This window comes from Stigmatopora argus, chromosome 7, assembly GCF_051989625.1.
Source record: "Stigmatopora argus isolate UIUO_Sarg chromosome 7, RoL_Sarg_1.0, whole genome shotgun sequence".
Lineage (NCBI taxonomy): Eukaryota > Metazoa > Chordata > Actinopteri > Syngnathiformes > Syngnathidae > Stigmatopora > Stigmatopora argus.
This window is the reverse complement of record NC_135393.1, coordinates 19,897,871-19,921,953: the sequence shown is the minus strand read 5'-3', so window position 1 is coordinate 19,921,953 and position 24,083 is coordinate 19,897,871. Positions and strand designations below refer to the sequence as shown.

The 24,083-nt window shown below is 46.8% G+C and overlaps 1 protein-coding gene and 1 long non-coding RNA gene across 7 annotated transcripts; one reads left to right on the top strand and one right to left on the bottom strand.

Annotated features, from left to right (window-relative positions):
• Positions 1-748: 748 nt before the first annotated feature.
• On the bottom strand, positions 749-9,743 carry neurl1aa (neuralized E3 ubiquitin protein ligase 1Aa). The gene is made up of 6 exons (XM_077604517.1): positions 9,515-9,743; positions 5,360-5,622; positions 4,922-5,243; positions 2,788-3,495; positions 2,528-2,677; positions 749-1,905 (listed from the first exon to the last, which is right to left on the bottom strand). The coding sequence occupies exons 1-6, from the start codon at positions 9,546-9,548 to the stop codon at positions 1,664-1,666; spliced, it is 1,719 nt and encodes a 572-aa protein (XP_077460643.1). The 5' UTR covers positions 9,549-9,743; the 3' UTR covers positions 749-1,663.
• Positions 8,762-19,873, top strand: LOC144077069 (uncharacterized). 6 transcript variants are annotated; one of them, XR_013300873.1, is made up of 5 exons: positions 8,762-9,986; positions 10,799-11,248; positions 17,491-17,741; positions 18,732-19,183; positions 19,278-19,872. It is a non-coding gene; the product is annotated as an uncharacterized LOC144077069 (long non-coding RNA). The 6 variants fall into 6 exon arrangements; XR_013300875.1 differs by lacking the exon at positions 18,732-19,183 and having other exon boundaries at positions 8,885-9,986; positions 17,491-17,570; positions 17,636-17,741; positions 19,278-19,615; XR_013300872.1 differs by having other exon boundaries at positions 8,871-9,986; positions 18,732-19,873.
• Positions 19,874-24,083: the final 4,210 nt, after the last annotated feature.

The following is a 24,083-nucleotide window of genomic DNA, read 5'->3' as shown; positions in this document are numbered from 1 at the left end:
AGTGATCAATGTTTTGTCATCACCAACGTCAACATAGAGTCGCTCCTATTTTGATTTCTGATTCTTCTCTACACACTTTTACTTAAAACAGAGGAAAAACACGGTAGGATTGTACTAAAGTTCATTTCATCATCTGGCCACCTTCATTGTGCACTAGAAACCATGTGTACTTACAAAAACTAGATGACTTTTCATATCCAGATGAGGAGGGAAAAAAATCCACTGCTCCTAAACTCTAAGAATAAAACAACAAGTGTTACGTTGGAGCGCCAGAATGGAAATAATTTACTCCAAATACTTTGATTAACATTCAACACTCGAAGCGGTAGCGTCATAAATAGAAAGCGTGGCGGGACGCGAGGACCACGCCCACCTTTGTCCACATTTATACATTCCAGTAAAGGACAGCTGGCCAATTGAATAGCAGCAGCAGCAGCAACAACAAAAACAAAAGCCTTGAGCCCATTCTAGCTACAAAATCACCTAGAAACATAGAAAAGAGCTGCTGGACGGCCTATCGCGGTCCGTACGTATCCCTGGAATAGCTTTGATTTCATTGGCTGCCATTCAAACCGAGACCATTTCAAGACAAGGAGCCAATCGGCCGGATCGATTCATGGCGGCGTGATTTGATTGAAAATAAACGGCAACGTTTCAAACGTTTCTTTGCTGCTGGTGAAAAGCGCTCACAAAAATACAAATATTCATCTAGGGTCACCTTTACAAAAATAATTAGCCTTTTGTGTGCTTTTTCTTCTTCTGAGTGAACGTGCGACCGGTCAGAGTCACACGGGAGTATTTTTGGTCATTTTCATCCTTCAACCGCCGATCAAGGCAGCTGCGTCGCGACGGCGCCGTCTTCCGATGCCATGGCAACGATCCCCCCGACTTCACGTCTTCTTGAATGTCAGGATTCCTCACGCCGCATTGGGCACGTGCCGCGACTCCGGTTGGGAAACGGTTCTCCGGATACCAAGAAATCAAAGAAAGATGGCGGCCCTGAGAATCCTAATTCTATCACGCCGATTGTTTTGCGCCCGTGTCGTTGAAACGTCCCGAAGAAATGGGCTTTTTTCCCGGTGACGCCGATTGGGGCGCGAGACGCCACGTTAGCGCAAGCAGCGGGACGGATACGTAGCACGAGAATAGAGCTATATCACCCACGTTTTGAAGAACGACGACTATCCGGTCACGGTAGAGCAAAGAAATACGGCTACGACTTCCGCCGGGCGCCATTTTGAAACACACCAAGCACCGGGCGATTGCCGGCACGACGACGAGGCTGGCTCACGACGAGTTCCTCGGAACAGACGCGTCTACCCAGTTAAGCAATACCTACAAGCGAATACAAGTTGCTAGGAGATCGTGAGACGACTTGTACGCCAGACGGCTTTCTGGCGTGACGCATGTTCTTTCCACAGAGTCCCGCCACCCCAAAAATTCTTTGAAACGTTCTGTCCAGTCGTCACAGAGTCCTCGCGATGGAGCGGTGTGCCTCGACCAATGAAATTTTTGGCCAGGTCTTCCAGGTGTGCCAAAGAGATGCCGTTTCCTCTTTGTGAAACGGCGTGGACGGTACCTAAAACCGGTAGGAAGATTCCCACGCAACTCAATGTCGGATGAAGCTTTCCCTTTCCAAATTTATCGCTAGGATTTTTCCTCTCTAGGTACTCCGGTAGGTCTTGATGATGTCCTTAATGTGCCTCCTGCAGATGGGACAGGAGGCGTTGGACATTTTCTTGAGCTTTAGCCCGCAGCGATAGCAAAGACACATGTGTCCGCAGGCGTAGATGACCGTGTCCACGGCGTTCTCGTAACAGATGGAGCACTCGTCGGAGCGAGGCTCGCGGCCCGGTGGGAAGGTGGGAGACTTGGGCGGGCTGACCGGAGAATTCGGGTTGGTTCCTGAACAAAAGTACCAAAGATATGTCAACATATAAACCAGGGATAGGGAATCTACGGCTCGGGAGCCACATATGGCTCTTTTGATGGGTGCATATGGCTCTACGCTAACATGTGAGGTAAAATATGGGAACTCCTGGTGAGAAAGTGCAGGAATAGGAGCGTTACGTTGGTATTATGGCATTGACACTACCTCCAGCGCCCTATAATCATATTTTTTCCATTATACTCTTCTGTATGGATATTCTCATTGATATTCATTGATTAACAACAACGTAACAATGTTGTCAAAAGAATTCAGAGACTTTTGTACCCTAAAAGTGGTGAAGTGACTAAAAAAGGCACACTTTTTCATATATATCCCTTCATAAAAAATATGAATTGTTTATGGCTCTTTCCATCAAAAAGGTTCCCGACCCCTGATATAAACAAGTAATTCCATTTACAATAGATAAAGGCCAACTCCAGTGGAAGGCCCACACACTTGTGGAGTAACGCCACTAATTTTGTTATGACTTGACTTTGAAGTTCACCACTTTGTTACTTTCTACTTCCGAATCAAAGGCGCGTGCTGGGATTTGGAGACGGATTCTATCGATTCCCCAAAGGAGCCGTTGGAACTTACCGCCGGCCGAGCCGCAGGAAGCCGCGGAGCACGGGCCCCCGTTGAGGACGGGATCGGAGACGCCGCCGCCCAGGGCCATCGGAGAGGGTGCCGACGAGGAGGGCGAAGCGGGGATGGAGCCGGCGCCCGGGTCTCCGACGTGGGTGGAGCCTGGAGAAGATCAAAGGAAAGCGTCGTCAGAGTCCAAAACCGGCGCTGCCACTCACCCCGATCTCACTGGTAAATCCACGCAACAATTTCCGCCCTCGATGGGCGCTTACCCAGAATTCTCAGCTGAGAGACGGCGCCGTGGAGGCCAAAGAACATCCAGAGCGGGCGGGAGTTGTCCACGCACACTTGCATGCCCACGTTGGCGCCGTTGTGGCTCAGGATGACCTCCCCCTCCGGGTTGACCGAGAAGCCCAGGATGTCGGCGCTCTGCAGGGGGGTGGGCACGCGGCACACGGCCCAGAACTCCTCGCGGTCCACCAGGGCCTCCGGCACGTACGGCAGGTCGCCCGGGCGCAGCCCGGCCGGGTCGCACGAGGTCACGCCGTAGGACAGCGAGCCTGAGCGGGCGGGGCTGGACTTGGTGACCTTGACGAAGACGCACTCGGCCGTCCGCAGGGGCCGGTCGGTGAAGACCAGCGTGCGCTCCTCCCGCGAGTGCTCCGATCGGGCCACCGTCTGCTCGTCCACGCTCTTGATGTGGCTGCCGTGCAACTGGTGGAAGTGGAGGTCGCTCTCCAGGATGGACGGCAGCAGGGACGATTGCTGGGAGTTGAGGGAGTTCTGGGGGACGGGGCAGGCCGACAGACGCAGCTGGGAGCCGGCCGGCCGGAGGCGGGGCCCCGCCGGGTCCTCCTGCTGACGGTTGAGGTCGCACAGGCTGACCGAGAGTCGGGAGTCGTCCGCTTCGCGTTGGAGGGACGAGCGCGCCGAGGTGAAAGAGCGCGGACGCAGGCAGTCGGGGGGTACGATCTCGCTCTCTGGGAAAAAAAGGGCGTTTATTGTCATTATTCAAGGACTTTTTATGTCTATTAAGGTCTTCAGAATTTCACACTGAAGTCGCTCCAGAGGATAAATCGCCGTCGATTGGTCGCCAGTCTTTTGGTCGCCGTCTTTTGGTCGCCTTGACCGCGACAACGGGCGACCAAAAGACCGGCGACCAAAAGACCGGTGACCAAAAGAGAAACATATTTTACCTCACAGGTTAGCAAAAAGCCACATATGGCTCCGGGGCCATAGGTTCCCTACCCCTGCGTTAGGAGGTGGAGAGCAAGAGGACGGCCAAGCCGATCCGCCAGCCGCCAGCCGCCAGCCAGGGCGGATAAAACGTGCCAGCGGTGAATCTGAGGGGATTTACTCAGTCACGTGCCCCCGCGTGAGCGAGCGGGTTATCTTTATCCCGCGTCTCAGGAGGATCTTTAGCCATGTCACCGTGTCACAAACCAAATGAAAGGGAAGAGCAAAAGGAATGGCTCCGAACTCGACGCCAACAGAGGAAATTCGGCTCTCGTGTGCTCGTCGGCGGAAAGAAAAGGGAGCACATCGGAACGGAAACGACCTCGGGTCCAATTCCCGGGCCGTCCCTCGAGAGAAGGTGACATACCGAAAGGACGGAGGAGAAGGGCCGGCCGTAATCGGACGGGAATTTGTCCTAGATGCTTGCCATGTTCCGTGTTCTTGGCAAAGGCCCAGTCACCGTTCCGTCACGAAGCCCAGAGGCTTTGAACCGACGGCTTTGGAGCGGCGGGCCTCTGACACGTGGCCAATGGTATGTCCCTTTGTCATGGGCACAATTGGGCAGCCTCATTCTTCTTTGCCCACTTGATTCCAGGGTCTTAGTGGTCGTATCGACTACAGCTCCCTATTTATGTCCATGTTTCTAGTTCAAACCTTTTTGAAGCTGCTACGCTGCATTTAATGACTACAGTTCGGTTGTATACACACACCTTAAAGGACAAAAGATTGGAAGGACAGGATGAGAGGCTCAAGAGCCTCCCAAATGACCAAAAGATACATTTCGAGCTTGTCAATTAATGTGTCTTGCAATTCATTGGCCTTTTGTGCCCCTCCAGGCTTTGTAATCAACCCTTGTCTGTCTATTTATACCCTGTGCGTTTGTTAGTCTTGGTCGTTGTTTGATTCATGTCAAGTTTCCATGCCAGGTTGGTTGTATGTCTTTCCAAGTCAGATTGGATTGTGTTATTGCATGCCAAGTCTTGTTATTTTCGAGAGATTCCTGCTTTTAAGCAATTCAAAATTAGTGAGAGCACAACTTCAAAGTGCTTCCCTGCATTTGGGAACAAATAACACGTTCGGGCGTCTTTTGTTTTTTAGCCGGTCATTGCACATACAGTAAACGTAACTTTTCTTGGGCACGTTTTTTTAAGGTCATTGAGATGTTCTCACCCAGAAGCTGCACTCCACGGGTCAGGCCGTAAACGTCAATCAGAGCCCAGAGTTGCTCGGCGGCTCGCACGCCGCCGAAGAAGAGCACGGGCCCGGACTCGTTGACGCGGTAGAAAACGCGGCCCTTCTTATCCACCCAAAAGGCGATGACGTTGCCCTCGTTGGCAAACTCTTCGGGCAGGGCCTTGGCCCAGAAGCCGCTTTGAGACACCAGGTCGGGGCAGGCGTACTTGGGCAAGTTGTCCGGGTGGATCCGGCACGGATCTTTGGAGGTGAATCCCAGGCGCAAGGCTCCGCTCCAGCAACACTGCTTTTTGGTGATCTGGGCAAAAGGAAAAGTCAAGTGGAGCATTTGGACGTCAATGGACACAAAGGCCATCCGACAAATGGGGACGCTGCACCGGTAACAAAGATGGCGCGTTCCGGGTTCCGCCTTACCTTGAGACGGACTTGCTCGTACAGGGCTATGGGCCGGTTGCTGAAGGTGATGGCGTTGCAGAAACTCCCCTGCCTTTTCACTATCTTCTGGCCCAGGTCCATGATAATTTGGGAACCCTTGGCATTGGGGTGGAAGAGGAGAGGGCTGACTGGCAGGAGGGCGCCCACGCCAACAGGCAGGCATCTCTTGGCTTTGTGGGGACAGCGTTGGGACGTTGACGGGAAGGAGCCACCGCCACCGCCACCGCCGCCGCCCAGGGAGTCTGAAAAGCAAACGTTCAAATCGTTTCACCGGATGCCCGTATTGACCAAAAAAAGCGGCGAGGGTTCGCGTGGGAGGGTGGTGCTGTAGCCCACTCCGGCCATCTATGGGCAGCGGGCAGGGGCCACCCTGAACGGGTGGCCAACCAATGGCGGGGCCAGACTCACAGAGAGTCTCATCCGCTCAGCATCAATGTTTTGGAAAGCGGAATACCCAGAGAAATCCCATGCGGGGATGGGGAGAACATGCAAGCTCCACGCAGAAAGGTCGCAACCCACCTGGGACTCAAACTCAAAACAAATGACCCATAACCAATGTTCCCTCTAATTTTTTGTTTGTCTGGGCAGAAAGACAACGTCCCTGAGCACACTGAGTACCGGTGTGAGCAACATCATCATTGCTCGCTATGGGCACACATCAGTATCACATGTCTACTACACAAATCATTTAGTAATAATAAAATGTAATGATTAATATCTATGAATGGGGCGGCCCGGCGGATGAGTGGTTCGCGCGTCGGCCTCACAGCTAAAAAAAAAAGGGATTTTATTTTGTGCGCTCCATATGATTTGCTGTGCGCAGAGAAGACGAGAGTAGCGCGCAGCTTAGAGGGAACATTGCCCATAACAGCAAGTTTGCATCTTTTCCATTAATATTAGGTCATAGAAAATGTGATATAATATGCGATTTGGACAATTTGAAGGTTTCCAAACAATTGTTTACAAAAATATTGCATGAGAGTGGCTCATGTCTGCTAAGGATAGTAAAAGTTATGTTACGCGAGGTATCCATAACAGCAGAATGCCAAATTACGAGTCCGTAACTATCACTTATTTCGGTCTTTTGCCGAGTAAACGCACTTTATGGAGAAGCACTACCAATTTTGTCATGCGCAGTTTCTGGGTGTGCTGACAAGTAGGCTTTTGTTGTTGATGATGACAACAGGGCCTATGTCCGATTATTATTATAAGTTGAGGAACTGGAATCTACAAATAACGGTTGGCAACGAGTAACATAGAAACGACCGACTTTGCTTCCCCTCGCCGCTTAGTATTCCAAGCCGCTCATTGGACGAGAACAGAATCTTACAGAAAATGTGTGTGTTGACTGTTAAAGCAGCCCATGATGTGGCAGATGTGAGCCGTAACCCGATGACCACGGCTCCGAACTCTTTTCTCTTCTTGCCAATTTTTCCTGGATAGCGACCTCGGCGACACGTCGTCCTGCCCGCCCTCCCGTGTCCGCCAAAAGCCCGGACATCCTCGGGGCCTTTTGTCTTAGCGCCAGCCGCGGGAGAGCAATTGAATACTGGGGCGCGTGCATGGGCCCAGGCAAATTGAGCTGAATGCATTAGAGAGTTGTAAAGAGGCGCGCGCAGCTGCTACGTCCCGTGAATCCATGTTCCTTAGCAACCCTTTGTGTCCGCCGGGGGTCTTAACGCTGCAATCTGCTGCAAACGGCCCTTTTGTTTTCCAGGACAGCCACAAGATTCCTTTTCAAAATTCAAAACACAACTCGGTGGCGTTATAGCCTTCTTAGAACTTTATTTCTACACGACTTTTTCCACATAATGTACTTCCTAAAATAAAGAAGGGCTGTAAAAAAAATTTTTTTTCCCCCAAAAACATACGTAGTTTGAGTAGTTTATCTTAAAACTTTATTTATACACGACTTTTTCCACATAACATACTTCCTAAAGTAAAGAAGGGCTGTGAAAAATATATTTTTTTTCCCCAAAAATATATGTAGTTTGAGTAGGTTATCTTAAAACTTTATTTCTACACGACTTTTTCCACATAACGTACTTCCTAAAATAAAGAAGGGCTGTGAAAAATATTTTTTTCCCCAAAAATGTTTGTAGTTTGAGTAGGTTATGGTATGTTTTTAAAAAACAAACGCTAAAGAGTAGTTATCAGAGGCATGAAAATGATTATGCATAAACAAATTTCTAGCATGGAAAGGGGAACTTGGAAATCCTTTATAAAAGCTTGCAAAATTTCAGAGTCTGTGTGTTTTTTTGGTTTTCTTTTTAAATATAAAAAAGGGGAACTAGTATATGGTAGGACTCTGGTTGCTCCTCAAGCTAACGCTAAATAAATCATGTTGAAAGTGAAAAGAAGAATACAAATGTCAATGTTGAGTTGACCGTTTAGAAGAAAAAAAAGAACAGATGTAAAATGTACAGTAGTAGCTCGACTCGACAGGCATTGTATGTGGGCGCTACCATAAATTTGGACTGGCGTCTTAAAACCAACAAAAGGAACGTGAGTGTCCGATGTGATTTGTATTTGCCTCTATTGACATATTGTTAAGAAGTTCAAGTAGCAGATGCTGTCCAAAGTCAGAAGTCTCATTTGTATGAAGATGGTGACACATGTTCTCTTCACCAAGACATCTGACTTTGAGACATTTGTTTTTGTCACCCTCGGGCAACTGCTGCATGCTAATTCCACTCGCCTAATCCTTTCTCTTGTCCTCATTCATAGTGCACGTGGCTGGAAGGGCCATTTAGAGGCAAGAACCTGAGCCCAAGGTCCCGTCGCTTTGTGTCTTTCGACTACAGGGTCAAAGGATGTACTGTAAGGAGTGCGTTTTGAAGCAAAGCCAAAATCTGGGCCGTATTTGGTGAACTCAAGAAAGGTGCAGCTCAACCCAACTGCCAGATACGATTAGAAGAAATATGTAATGGACTGAGCTTACTTTCAGGTCCATCCCGATTTGAGATTTTTGGGTAGGATGAACAGCGATCGTTCCAGATCTGACCTGGGGTTCAAAATAATCGGATTTTCTCCGTTGGTCAGTCAAAATACGTCAGGACAAACGAGCGCAAAATTATTAGAGATGGCAAATGGGCCCGGATCGCCTGTTTTTCAAAGAATTGGCTTTAAAAAGAATGGGTTTTTGAAACAAATTGATTATTGTGACGACATCTACGGCCATCGACGGCGGCCGGCGGCCCATCCATTTGGACCGGGAGGGCGAAGACAAGCTCGCATTTTTCGTGGGACAAAATCTGCCTTGGTCTGCCGTATTAAAGGTGAAAGGTCAGATGTGGCTCTAGGGTTGCGGCTTAGCTTGTCACCTGCATTATATTGCAAAATACGAATCGAGGAGACCAATCCAAATCACTCGACTACAACCAAATAGAGAGTCGGGCAAGACGCCACCTTTTACTCAGGTGCTTGAACTCCATCCCAGCGAGGAGGCGGAGCCTAATACAGCTCGGCTCGGCGGTCTTAGCGTGTCCTTTGGACTAATTGGATTTAAGCGGAGGCTGGAATTAGAATAACCAGGTGGCGGACACAAAGACGACCTGGTCGCGACTCCCCGAAATAGAGCCGTTTATGCTCCCAATATCGTGAGGACGGCACGCGGCGCGATGCGGTCCATATCCCGGCCTTACTATTAATAGCTCCATGCTCCTGGAATAAAGCGGAGATGAGCTTCTAAATGTATTGTCGATGCCGGTGATGTTTGGCACGGCCCACGTGAAGTTGGAGCTCGCCGCCCAACAAGTCACAAGGAGGGTTTTTTGGGGAAGTGCTCCGTTGAAATGGACGATGTGTCTATCTGTCACATGAGAATGAAATAGAACCTCACGTCCTTCCTCGACAAAGTGACGTCTGCGAGCAGAACCTGCTCCTCTTTCATTATTGATGAGAGAAGGAGAGGCATCGGCGGGCCCGGACAGCCACAACTTGGCCACAAACAAGCCTGGTAAACAATCCAGAGTAGATGCGAGCGTTGCGATGGATCGTCGGTCGCAGCATCTTGAAATAAATCTGTCTACCTGGCGCCTGGCGCCTTCCGCCTCCCGCCCGCCCGCCTCCCACCGCCACCCTCGCAAAAGCGTCATCGGAGCGGAAAGGAGGAAAGAAGGATGGATTCCTCACCGTACAAAGCATTTCTGGTGACGTGGCCCCCCATGGATGCTGGCGATTATCTCCGCCGCGGGTCGTGGCGATGCTCCGGTCGCCGGTCCGAGCGCCCGCGACGCGATTCCATCAAAAGGTAAGGCGAGGCGAGGCAAGGCAAGAAAAGGCAAGGCAGCTCTCTCGCCCTGCCTGGAACAGATGCAGAGCGACTGACTCCCTTCGCCCCCCCTCGCTCGCTCGCTCCCTCGCTCGCACCTCCTCCCCCTCAAGCGAGGCTGTGACGTCAGAGAGGGCTGCTTGAACGGGATCTGTCACACGTATTTCCATAAAAGGTGGAGGGAGACTCCGCCTTTTAACACTGTCACTGCCACATCCGCCGCGACGTGACGTGACGCGACGCGACGCGACGCGACGCTTTGTCGTATGACAGAAATGTCGCGTTCCAAGGATTAGAGACAAATCGTCACACGAAGAGCGAGCGAGGATTTGGGTGAGTGGACGTCTTTTCTCCACGTTCGTCTTCATTCTAAACAGACGATTATGACTAATATTCGAATTCGCTGTATGACAGCTGGAGTTGAAATGAGTTCAAATCCACGCTCGGATCGTGTGTTTACAAATGTGCCCAAATTTACGATATCTATTCGTTCCGGAAGTGCTTTTGTTTCCTAATTTCGAATCGGGTTTTGCATGAATAAGTCACGCAATCACTTTTGCCAACAATTCATGTGACTAGTAGGGCATATCCATCCTAAACTATCTTACTAAAGGATCCTAAACTTTACTTTTTTGTTTTGTACTTTATATGCGTCTCTAATTCAAGTTACGAATCCACACTTTTGGAAGCATTCATTTCCCAACCATCCCATCTTTACTTCCTAAAATATTATTTGACCATTTTATAGCCAAAATATTCATTGTTGCACCTGTCAATCAACGGTTAGCGATCAAAGTCATAAATCCCTCTGAAAAAAAGCAAGTTTCATCAAACTTTATTTATATTTTGTACTTATAATCGTCTCTAATTCAAGTTACGAATCCACACTTTTGGAACCATTCATTTCACAACCATCCCCTCTTTACTTCTTAAAATATTATTTGACAATTTTATAGCCAAAATATTCATTGTTGCACCTGTCAATCAAAGCTCTGAGATCAAAGTCATAAATCTTTCTGAAAAAGGCAAGTTTCATCATTCCCTGACATGCCTGCCCCATAAATATTTTTCCCCGTCTTTCATCTTTTGAACAAAGAGAAAGTCAGTAAATAAAACAACTTTCCACCTGTTTTTCTTTCTTTCAGAAACCCAACTAAGTCGAGCCAACCACGTGTCCAGAGGATGACTTTCATCATTGAGGCACAAACAAGTATTTTCACCTTTCCTTAGCAAACTGACGTACGAAGCTGACGTACGAAGCTGGAGGCCATGCCATGCATCCGTAACGGAGCATTTCGAAAAATCACCGCCAAATTCATTTGAAACGCGATGAAGCGGGAGCCGCGTGCCCTTTTCTATTCACTTATGTAACACAATTGTATACAGAATACGTACGTACGTACGTACGTACGTATGTGGTGGACCAGTCGGGATGCCCGCAGGCGAGGGAAAGGTTAAGTGACGGCCGGCGAAGGGGAAGCAAAAGAAAAGTACTTGGCGTACTAAAAAGGAAGCATGAGCAAGTGACCACGTGTTCAACACTCAAAGGAAGAAAACACTTTACTGGCTGACGTTGCACTGAGAAAGAAAGCAAAGTGAGGCCATTTTTTTTCCCTAAAAACTGTCTATTTGTACGCATTTAAACATAACTCGAATAAAAGTTTTTCAAAAAAAATACTGCTTCTGAAAGGTTAAATCATAGGTCAAATATTTACCGCACGTTTCTTCATTAGGTTTAAAAAAATAATAATTCCCTTAGCTACTTTGGTGTCAGTGTAGTGTATATATATCATCTTTAGCATGAATGTATGCTAATGCTGCCCCACAAAACCTGGCAACCCAAGGGTATGCTCACAATCAATGCGAATTCTACTAATTGCGATTTAGATTATTCATCCTCTCAAGCAATTATCTTCTTACTTGAAAGAAAGAAAGGGAATTCAAAGCCTAACCTTGAATCTCGTCTTTTAAAAGAGATACGGAGTCCATTTGTGCTGACTCGGGGGATTTGGCACAGTTCACAATGCAAATCATCGGCACCATTGTGAAAATTAATCCGTCATTATTCTTGCTTGAATTGGATGGAGTGGTGTCCAACTCCAGTTTAAGGAGGTCTGGTTTAAGAACATGCGTTCCAGCAAAGTCTGCGCGATCATAATACCCATCGTTAAAGTCATATATGGTCAATGTTCCCTCAAAGCTGCGCGTGTGTGCAATTGCGCACTACTCTCGTCTTCTCTGCGCACAGCAAATCATATGGAGCGCACAAAATAAAATCTCTTTTTTTTTTTTTAGCTTTGAGGCCGACGCACGAACCACTCATTCGCCGGGCTGCCCATTCATAGATATTAATCATTACATTTTATTATTACTAAATCATTTATGTGTTATGTGCTTATGGCAGGTGTGATACTGGTGCGTGCCCATAGTGAGCAATGATGATGTTGCTCACACTGGTACTCAGTGTGCTCAGGGAGGTTGTTTTTCTGCCCAGACAAACAGAAAATTAGAGGGAACATTGTATATGGTACAAAAAATGGCATGTATGTGGACCTCCTAGGATCTGGCAACCACATAACTGTGTTACACACATCAATATATGTAAAAATGGAGCTTCCATTGTTCTGAACTGTGGTCAATTCCACATTTTCATTCCTTTACAGCAGGGGTCTCAAACTTGCGGCCCGCGGGCCAACTGCGGCCCGCGGGACGATAATTTGCGGCCCCCGTCTTAATATGAAAGATCGATTTTTTTTTTTTTTAATTTTTTTTTTTTTTTTTTTTTTTTTTTTTTTTTTACCCCTTTCCCCATGATGGCGCCGTTTAAGTGGCAGCCAGTGGCAGTAGCTCTGTCCACTCATGTTTTTCTTGTTTTACAGCATGTTTTACATGAAAAATTAGAGGGAACATTGACATGCACCTGCTTGTGGCAGGTGTGATACTGGTGTGCCGATAGCGAGCAATGATGATGTCGTGACCGGATGATTCGCCTAAAGACGTTTCGCCGACGGACGTTTGACAGACGGACAGGTCGTACTAGTATTTGTTAGTTTAATGATTAAATACAAATACTAGTATTTGTATTTAATCATTAAACGCTGTTTTCAGCTGGATTTGACCGAATTTGAGAGCATTTTGAGCCGTTTGGCGAATGGACGTCTATAGACGTTTTTTTGCCTCCATCGCGATATCATCCAGTATTTGTATTTAATCATTAAATGCTGTTTTAGGATGGATTTGACCCGATTGCTGTCATTTTACGGCTCGGTTCTGCTACATCTGCCTGCCCAAGAGTGCTTATTCCCGGACTGCCATTGAAGGTAGACGAACATTGATTTTTACTATAATTTGGACAACACCGGCGGCGGGCCGGATTAAAAATCCTAACGGGCCGTATATGGCCCGCGGGCCGAGGTTGAAAAACTTGTACACACACGATCCGGCGGGGCGAGCGTTCGAATCCCGTTTCGGCGAAACCTCCGTTCGGCCGAATGAACGTTCGGTGGAACGTCCATTCGGCGACCTGCCCGTCTGTCAAACGTCCGTCGGCGAAACGTCTTTAGGCGAATCATCCGAGTACCGATGATGTCGCTCACACTGGTACTCAGTGCGCTCAGGGAGGTTGTCTTTCTGCTCAGACCAACAAAAAATTAGAGGGAACTTTGGTTCGGAGCTGAATGAACCAATCACGGTGAGGTATACGGCTCTGGGGGGCGGGACATCGGCCGGGCTGTCCAGTGCCTCGCTCACTCACTCATTCATTCCTCCAATCAGCTGGGCGGAGGAGAAGCCGTGAGGCCGATCACTCCGCTCGGCGCGCACACTCCTCCGCTGCTCTCAGCATAGAACTGAATGAGGCGCTATGATCCGTGATCCAGCCTGTGTCAGTGTCTGTAGCCATCTCCGCGATTGAAACGGAGAGCGAAAGTGCACATGCGCCACAAACCCGCGCGACTGAATGTGAAAGATCAACCCGAGACTCATTCCAAGTGGAAAAACATATTACAGAGCCCCAGAGATGTCTCTTTCAAAGCCTGCCGTGAAGAGAAAGGTCGGTGATGAGCACAGACAGTTTCAAGAAAAGTGGGGAGTGCAATATTTCTTTGTTGAACACAGGGGCACCCCGACGTGTCTCATTTACACTGAAAAAGTTGCGGTGCACAAGGAATACAATTTGAAACGTAATTGTACTATGAGACATGCTGAGGAGTACGAAAAATACCAGGGAGATGAGAGAGCCAACCAGGTTGCCAGTCTTAAAACACGTCTTCTGAGGCAACAGGATCTCTTCAAGAAGGCTACCAAAGACAGTAATGCAGCAGTCAAAGCTAGCTACGCCGTTTGTGAGTTGATTGATCCTGTGCTAAGTGATCCCAAATGGCTCATGGACTTGGCTTTTCTTGTTGATATCACACATGAGCTTAATGTACTGAACAAGAAGCTACAAGGCCAGGGGCAACTTGTCAGTGCTGCCTATGACAACGTGAGAGCATTCTGCACTAAACTTGTGTTATGGAAAGCCCAGCTCTCTCAGGCAAACCTTTGCCATTTCCCAGCATGCAAGGCTCTCGTGGATGCAGGCACACCATTCAGTGGTGAGAAGTATGTTGAGGCCATTTCGAAGCTACAGGAGGAATTTGATCACAGATTTGCAGACTTCAAGACACACAAAGCCACATTTCAAATTTTTGCGGACCCCTTCTCCTTTGATGTGCAAGATGCCCCTCCTGAGCTTCAAATGGAGCTCATTGACCTGCAGTGCAACTCTGCACTCAAAGCCAAGTTCAGGGAGGTGAGTGGAGAAGCAGACAAGCTTGGGCAATTTTTGAGAGAGTTGACCCCCAGCTTCCCTGAACTTTCCCGAAGGTTCAAGCGGACCATGTGCCTTTTTGGGAGCACATACTTGTGTGAGAAGCTCTTCTCCACCTTGAACTTCAATAAGTCCAAGTACAGGTCCAGACTTACTGATGAGCATCTTCAAGCTCTACTGAGGGTCTCCACTGCTTCCTCCCTCAAGCCAAATGTGACTATGTGAGAAGAAGCGCTGCCAGGTCTCTAGCAGCAAGGAGTAGGCAAAAGAAGCCGTGTTCAGAATATTTCATGTTCAATGTTCCATTCAAGTTCAGAAAGTTAAAGGTTAAAGAGCTGTTAATACAGACATTTGAAACGGAATAAAAATAATTCATTTTCTCTACTTAGCCAGCCAGTGTATATCTACTGTATGCTCATTAGTATTATTTGGTTTTATATTACTGATTGATTTATTTTTTATTCATCTTTAAGTTAATTTATTTAATTCATTATTTTTTGTTAAAAAATAAAGATATTTGATAACGTTGGAAAGTTTTATCAGTGCTTTTCTTGTGGAAATCCTGATGCGGCCCAGTCTCACCCAGACTCGGCCTCTAGCGGCCCCCAGGTAAATTGAGTTCGAGACCCCTGCTTTACAGGGAGACACATGAACGGCAACATGTGGCCTACGACCAAAACACAGTGTACATAGCCTATTATATTAGGATACAGGATGAGGTCAGAGAAAAATAGGATTTTTTTTCCCTTCCTGATTTAGCAGAGTCAAGTGGAGTCAGTGAATAAACGGTGATGCCAATGAATAATTTGTCTGATGAAGTGCTTGCGACGGATGTAATCAGATTGGATCGGAAAAGAGGTCAGCGCTGATATTCACCAGGCATTACCATGGGAACTGTGGAAATCCTTGGTGGAGGTCGTCAGGGAAACCCATCCCAATAATGATATTTCTTTATTTTTCTTTCTCTGCTTCTGACTCGATTGTTCAGGAACAACACTACGCGGACTTATTAAAGCCATATGGAAAGGTGGAATCAGAGCAGAAGGCTTTGTTTTAGAAATAGAATCTCGTTTGCACTGGATTGATGGCTACTCCATTGCAATAGATTCTGAAGAGCAGCAACCAGAGATGCTCCGAGAAGTCCAGTGGGCCTTTTGCCCATTCGCTTCGTTAGCTTTCAATAAGACGGCGACGGACTGAATGATATTTGACCTTTACAGAGGCTTCGGCTGTCATTCCTCACGGGAGAAAATCCCAAGACACCTCGGCCAAAATGGCTTCTTTGGGCTGACGGCAATTCAGGGGGAGGAGGATTGGGATTGATTTGTTTTGCTTTGCTTTGATTGGCTTCCGAGGGGTTTGCGCCGAGGACAAAACGCCCGCCCGCCCGCCATCCACCTCGCGTCACCAAATCCGCCGTAAATCACGTGTGCTTATGATATCCTTCTTTATATATGAAAGGATTCCTGTTTTATTGGATTAGAAGCGTCCCCTGTCTTTTTTTATTGTGCCATGCTATCCTGTTAAATCCGTCTAATGTGGCATCTTTCTCCATTTTATCACATTCACTTTGGATTAATAGTCTCCCATGTCACATTTTAACACGAGCCATAATACCTTCATCTGAAATAACACCGGGTTTCTCTTATTTTGGAAAGGTGACAATAAATCCAGGCAAGGCTTGTCCCCTTGTCCGGCCACAGGGGGGCGCTCTTTAGACGCAGTTTTGGACCTGCAAATTTCAGGAGCCACATTGCTCGAGACTTGTCCATTCATCAGAGTGTCCTTTTTAAGTTCCTGCTATAAAGACACCAGTGGCGGGCCGTCAGGGCCTTCTCTGCTGGCCTAAGAAATATCTGAATCATATATTATATTTTGTCCATCAATACTTATGAAATAATTCCAAATGGTCTGTTAGCTTCCTTTCGTTGCTTTCCCCCCTGGTTGCACTGCTTCCAGATGTGTGTTTTCATATTGAAGCATTTAACCAATCGCATTCCAGCCATTATTTGTTGCCAGGGTCAGAAATCTGCTTCAAGGCCTTCACAATCAGTTCTGCAGGCTCTGCTGCATTAAACAAGCGTGGATAAGTCATCAAATGCTGCTAGGATTTGGATTTTACCCGTTGAAGGCGCTACGAGAAAATGCACGGACCGCCACTGAAAGACACACACTTTGATTTGACTTGCACGCACACCGTTGGTACTATTTTCGACAATGTAAATAGCGATAAGGGAGATGGAAAAACAGGCGAGAGACGCATTCCATATGAAAGACGACGCCAGCGAAACGCCGCAAAGAACTATTGAGCTCACACTGTCAGGGAACATTTCATCTTTATCTCCGTGTCTCATCCATCATTTAAGATGGATATAAAGAAACTGCTGTATGCGACGGGGAATACGTACACACATATAGGCGGTGTACTCGCCTATCCATTATGCAAACTTAAGGAAAAACGGCTTGTTGATACTGTTTTTTTTTTTTCGGAAGCTAAAATGGAGTTGGAGTTGGCAACACCACAATGCCTTGTCGCAGGCGTAGGGATACGTCATGACGTATTCTACCCCATTTTTGTGCATTGATTTATTGATTATTTTTTTATGTGTCGCAGCTGTAGCTGGAGTAGAGGTTTTATAGCCGTAAAATAGTTTTTGAGGGTTGGATTGATTCGACGAGAAAATGCACGGACCGCCACTGAGTATACAACTTAACAAAGAACACCCGTCGCATTAAGTGAGGAATTTCTTTCGTATCCTGAGACAAAATGTTCCGCGGAGGCGTTTCATAACCCGAACATTTGATACGATCGAGGTGCCGCTGTCTTTATCAACGTGGACTTTAGTCTGGGGACTTCGCTCTCGTTCGGGGCGCTGCAATTTGGGCAAAGCCTGGTCGCCATTTTCACGTCCAACTGGGGGTGATTACGCACGCTAGCGTGAACCGTGCTATTTTGACTGTTTATTGCTTTTAATTGGAAAACCTGATTTTCTGGTGGAGTTTTCAACAATGACTTTTTTTTTGCAGCAACAGTGCATCGAGACCGTCGCCATCGTTCTGTGATTGACTGTTGCTTTGGGGTTAATGACGTGGCCAAGAAGAGTTTGGTGTGCGGCGTCTCATGTCGCGACGGGTCACCTAAGAACCGTCTGTCATGTTCAGATGTTTGCAGGAGATGATGGATGGGAGCTCAATAACCGCCATCCACCTCGCCAGCGATGGGGAAACATCAAATTGCCATTTCTCGCCACAACACGCATCTTCATGCATCCATGATGGTGGGAACTTTTTTCTTTTTTTTGGTTTAGTCTTTGCCTTTCTGTCTACTTAAACTTTTAAAAGAAAATATTGCACACTTGTATTAGAGAGTTGAAGCTGTTTCATCAAGTTTTTATCTTAAAGCTTTTAATTGAATTTAGTATTTTCAAATGTAATGACTTTCAAGTCTATCAGCAGGCTCTCGTTATTCTTTTTTTCACATTGCACGCGTTAAACAGCGAGCAGAAATATTTGAATGCTGCTATTTATGTTGACCTTCATGAACGGATTTATTAACAAAAAATGGCATTCATCTATTTTGTCCAAGTGTGATCTGTGATAAACACTTTTTATAACCTAAAACATGCATGTTTTGTACAGGAAAAAGTACACCACGCAGTTGGTTTTCATAGAACGCCATCGAAAAAAAACGTTGAAACCAAAAATGCATTCAATTCTGTGACCGGGCGTTTGGTCGCCGGGCGTTTGGTCGCCGGGCGTTTGGTCGCCGGGCGTTTGGTCGCCGGGCGTTTGGTCGCCGGACGTCAGTCAGGGTCTTAACAAGTTCTCCAACAAAAAACAATAACAGTCCAGGAAATTTGGAGCTTTTCTTTAGCCTAATAATTAATAGGGCATATAGTATGACTAAATAATAATTTACAGTTTGTATTTAGGGAATTTGAGCAACAATTTTAAATGGTAATTATCAATAACCTTCCGGGCGACCAAACGTCCGGCGACCAAATGGCCGAGTACCATTCAATTCTGGGAATTGCGACTCGTACGTCGTCGCCGCACGTGCTGGGAAAATAAGTACGTAATAAGTCGCTGTCAACGTCTTCTTCCTGGCTTTGATGCGGAGTAATGCAAGTATCTCCACTACAAAGTGGCCAGAATTGATTAATGAAGTCTTCAGCGCTCTCACACCAGATGCAATTGAAAATCTTATCGCGGATGGCCACGCGCTCGAATGGCCACGTACGAATTGAAATGTGTCATTTCTTCCGCAGGTGAACTTAATGGAAACACTTGAGCTTCTCCAAAACGGAGTCGTCACGAGAGTGGGCTTGTAATCCCGTGGTCATTTCAAGCTCATTTCCTTGTTTACTCCTCAGGAAGAGATTAGAGCGCAATGAAAAGAGCAAAAGAGCAGCGTAAAAAGCTTTAATCAAAGCAATAGCCTGCAGAAAGAAAAGAGCCAAGCCACATCTCACTGGGAGCTTTGTTAGTCTCCTTTTAACGACTAGATGCCGGTCAGGTCATAAAAAAAGCTGTAGGCTTCTTTTTATTTTTCATGTATCTGCTATTTATTACAGCATCGAAATGCTTTTTTTTTAATCCCCCCCCCCACTACTTTGGAGCCGCCGTTTGCTACATTAGGCATTAAAGTGATGCAAGTTTGATGAGCGCTTCTGCGCTCTTTTCCAAAAAGACTGACAACGCTATTTCAATGTTCTGACAGGTGATAAAAGGGCCGTCCTTAAAGTGCTCATCATTTGGAGGATGTACAAAACATGATTGATATCTATTTCTGTATTTTCTGTCGTTTTTGACAGGTCAACGGACGCCACCCATAACACTCCCAAATAAGGGCCCAATACTGACAGGATGTCATCATATTACCATATTGCCCCGAATATAAGACGACCTCCTCTTTTTCAAACCCAAGTTTGAAAACAAAGTTTTTTAAACACCAAATTCAATGTTTATACAATGTATTGCAAAGAAATGGATGTTATTTTGCCTCATTCAAATCATGCAAAAACTGTCGATCACATGTGAACATTTAAATATGTAAAGTGCAATCACATTTGTAAATGAATGGCTTCTGGTTTTTGAAATATAAATGAACCAACAACGTACTGTGATAAAAAAACAACCGCATTAACCGTCGTGTTCAGCATCGTCTGCGGTCGATTGATCGCCGGTCTTTTGGTCGCCGGTCTTTTGGTTGCCGTCTTTTGGTTGGCGGTCTTTTGGTCGCGGTCTTTTGGTCACCCGGACCGCGACAACGGGCGACCAAAAGACCGGAGACCAAACTTCCGAGTACCAAACAAGATAAAACAAGACGGTCTACGCATGAATAAAAGGCAACAATGGCCATGAGCAGTTTCACTGAGCCCACGTGTGAGTGTAGAAGAGTTTGTATGTACATGCGCTGTCCCTTTAAGAAGCTACAGGAAGTCGGGGTCTTAACAAAAAGTTCTCCAACAAAAAACAATTAAAGTCCGGGAAATTTGGAGCTTTTCTTTAGCCTAATCATTACTAGGGCATTAAGTATGACTAAATAGTAATTTGCAGTTTGTATTTAGGAAATTTGAGCAACGATTTAAATGGTAATTATCAATAACCTTCTGGGCGACCAAAAGATTGGTGACCAAAAGACCGGCGACCAAAAGACCGGCGACCAATCGACCGTGTACCGTTCAACATACGCTTTGAAGATATCTGGCGCCATCTAGCGTTGCAAATGGGTATAATGTCTAGACCCCGAATGTAAGACGAACGGCCCTTTTTCAGTCTTCCATGCAAAAAAAAAACGTCCTATATACGGGCCAATACGGTACTCCTTGTGATTTGTAAAACATTGTATACCCACTGTGTCCTTTCCAATCCCATTAGCACCAGACGCAGACAAAACAACGACAAAAAAAAAACACCCACACAGTCACCATTTGCAAAGGATTGTACGGAAAACAAATTTGAGATAAAGCGACATCAGCGGCGCCTCGTCGGCAGCGCCGCCGTTGTTCTTTGTGCCGTTGTTGGAAGGAACAAATACATCTTTTAAATATCTGGCATTCGCATCTCGGCTCCTTCGCGACGAGGCGTCCAACCACCTCCTATACTATCTCTATTTTTACTTGTCGTCATGGCGCTACGGCGGATGCGGCCACAAAGGAGCCCGTGTCGGCGCCGCGCAAAAGAAGACGGCGTTGGAGCGTGGATAAGAAGGTCGCGGCGTCGGAGTGTTGGCAACATCAATCTGTTTGTGTGCGTGTTGCTTCATTTCCCCTGAAGCCTCTCCGAGCTAAAACTATTTTAGATAAGGAGGACGTGTAAGACGACGTCTTTAATGAATGCAAAGCCTAATAGTTTGTGCGCCGGTGTAATTTCTTTATCTGCAACCTCTTCAGTCCTCCATGCTCGCTGCCATGTTTACACGTCGGTAGCTGCCTCACCATGTCTCATTAAGGCTCGCCATTGAACAACACAGGAAGGTCTGTTAGGCCCCCCCCCATCGGTTTTTCTTTCTTTCAAAATGAGGTCCCCGGAGAGTTCATGCAATGCCAGAATTCACCACTAGTCTCTCATTCACTGCCGTATTTCAGCATCATGGTAAACGTCTTCCCTTTGCAATGGAATCCCGTTCAAATGGACTCAAAAAGCCATTTTAGGAACTCGCAAAGATCCGATGGTGGTCGAAGGGATGTTTTGGAATGCAATTTGTAACACCTGCACTATCAGAATTACACAAACTACACATTGTCTTGTAGCCGTATCAACTTTATGTGTGTGTTGTCTTAAGATGGGCGATAAAATGCTCATTTTAGGAAACACGGATTGGTTTATGATAATGTTATTCATGTGTAAAATACCACCAGGTGGAGAGATTCAAACGCAATCAATATTTGTTTTCAAATGTTTTAGTGTGTAAATTTCTTCAAGTTCCATCATTTGTCAAGACTTTAAAAAGGTATGGCCCTCCTCTATATTTCAGCGGCTCCTCCAATGACTTCTCATCAATTTGACAGAGCGCAGTTATAATAATTTATGACTCCGACTCTATAGTGGGCTGACCCCTCGCCTGTGATTCTTATTCTCACTGCTACCGGTGCGCACTCACATCTAATGACATCTTCACTTTGAGTTTCATCTGTATTTCCAAGTCATCGATCGGGTTCATTTGAAAGGCACAAAGTTGGTTCATTTTTTTGGACATACATGCTCGATTAATGGCACACTCGCCGAAAAAAATAAGTGAAATCAAGTCACATTTACACTGACATCCCCGTCCGTGTGGTTTTGCTTTCATTTCTTTCATATGTTTATCTGTTTATGTTTGTGTGAAAGGAAATGTGTATGTGTATGCATATATGTATGTATATTAGTCTTTATATCTCAACTTTTCTGTGTATAGCTTGTGTAACACACTTGTTTATTTATTTATAAATTAGGTGAGTGACAGGTGTCCAGCCAATCCGAGGACTCGATGCTAATACGCTACGCAGCCAATCCGAGGACTCGATGCTAATACGCTACGCAGCCAATCGAAGGACTCGATGCTATTACGCTACACAGCCAATCCGAGGACTCGATGTAATTACGCTCCGCAGCCAATCCGAGGACTCGATGCAATTACGCTACACAGCCAATCCGAGGACTCGATGCTAATACGCTACGCAGCCAATCGTAGGACTCGATGCTAATACGATACGCAGCCAATCCGAGGACTCGATGCTAATACACTACACAGCCAATCCTAGGACTCGATGTAATTACGCTACGTAGCCAATCCGAGGACTCGATGCTAATACGCTACGCAGCCAATCGTAGGACTCGATGCTAATACGATACGCAGCCAATCCGAGGACTCGATGCTAATACACTACACAGCCAATCCTAGGACTCGATGTAATTACGCTACGTAGCCAATCCGAGGACCCGGTGCAATTATGCTACGCAACCAGTCCTAGGACTCGATGCTAATACGATACGCAGCCAATCGTAGGACTCGATGCTAATACGCTACGCAGCCAATCGAAGGACTCGATGCTATTACGCTACACAGCCAATCCGAGGACTCGATGTAATTACGCTACGCAGCCAATCCGAGGACTCGATGCAATTACGCTACACAGCCAATCCGAGGACTCGATGCTAATACGCTACGCAGCCAATCGTAGGACTCGATGCTAATACGATACGCAGCCAATCCGAGGACTCAATGCTAATACACTACACAGCCAATCCTAGGACTCGATGTAATTACGCTACGTAGCCAATCGTAGGACTCGATGCTAATACGCTACGCAGCCAATCGAAGGACTCGATGCTATTACGCTACACAGCCAATCCGAGGACTCGATGTAATTACGCTACGCAGCCAATCCGAGGACTCGATGCAATTACGCTACACAGCCAATCCGAGGACTCGATGCTAATACGCTACGCAGCCAATCGTAGGACTCGATGCTAATACGATACGCAGCCAATCCGAGGACTCGATGCTAATACACTACACAGCCAATCCTAGGACTCGATGTAATTACGCTACGTAGCCAATCGTAGGACTCGATGCTAATACGCTACGGAGCCAATCGAAGGACTCGATGCTATTACGCTACACAGCCAATCCGAGGACTCGATGTAATTACGCTACGCAGCCAATCCGAGGACTCGATGCAATTACGGTACACAGCCAATCCGAGGACTCGATGCAATTACGGTACACAGCCAATCCGAGGACTCGATGTAATTACGCTACGCAGCCAATCCGAGGACTCGATGCAATTACGCTACACAGCCAATCCGAGGACTCGATGCTAATACGGTACGCAGCCAATCGAAGGACTCGATGCTAATACGATACGCAGCCAATCGTAGGACTCGATGCTAATACGCTACGCAGCCAATCGAAGGACTCGATGCTATTACGCTACACAGCCAATCGTAGGACTCGATGCTAATACGCTACGCAGCCAATCGAAGGACTCGATGCTATTACGCTACACAGCCAATCCGAGGACTCGATGTAATTACGATACGCAGCCAATCCGAGGACTCGATGCAATTACGCTACACAGCCAATCCGAGGACTCGATGCTAATACGCTACGCAGCCAATCGAAGGACTCGATGCTAATACGATACGCAGCCAATCGTAGGACTCGATGCTAATACGCTACGCAGCCAATCGAAGGACTCGATGCTATTACGCTACACAGCCAATCCGAGGACTCGATGTAATTACGCTACGCAGCCAATCCGAGGACTCGATGCAATTACGCTACACAGCCAATCCAAGGACTCGATGCTAATACGCTACGCAGCCAATCGTAGGACTCGATGCTAATACGATACACAGCCAATCCTAGGACTCGATGTAATTACGCTACGTAGCCAATCCGAGGACCCGGTGCAATTATGCTACGCAGCCAGTCCTAGGACTCGATGCTAATACGATACGCAGCCAATCGTAGGACTCGATGCTAATACGCTACGCAGCCAATCGTAGGACTCGATGCTAATACGCTACGCAGCCAATCCAAGGACTCGATGTAATTACGCTACGCAGCCAATCCGAGGACTCGATGCAATTACGTTACGCAGCCAATCCTAGGACTCGATGCAATTACGGTA

Coding starts and splice junctions, on each gene's coding strand:
- neurl1aa (XM_077604517.1), bottom strand. CDS start 9,548: ATGGGGGGCCACGTCACCAGAAATGCTTTGTACG. Junction 5,623..9,514: donor CACCAGAAATGCTTTGTACG/GTGAGGAATCCA, acceptor TTTGCTTTTCAG/ACTCCCTGGGCGGCGGCGGT. Junction 2,678..2,787: donor CTCTCAGCTGAGAATTCTGG/GTAAGCGCCCAT, acceptor GATCTTCTCCAG/GCTCCACCCACGTCGGAGAC.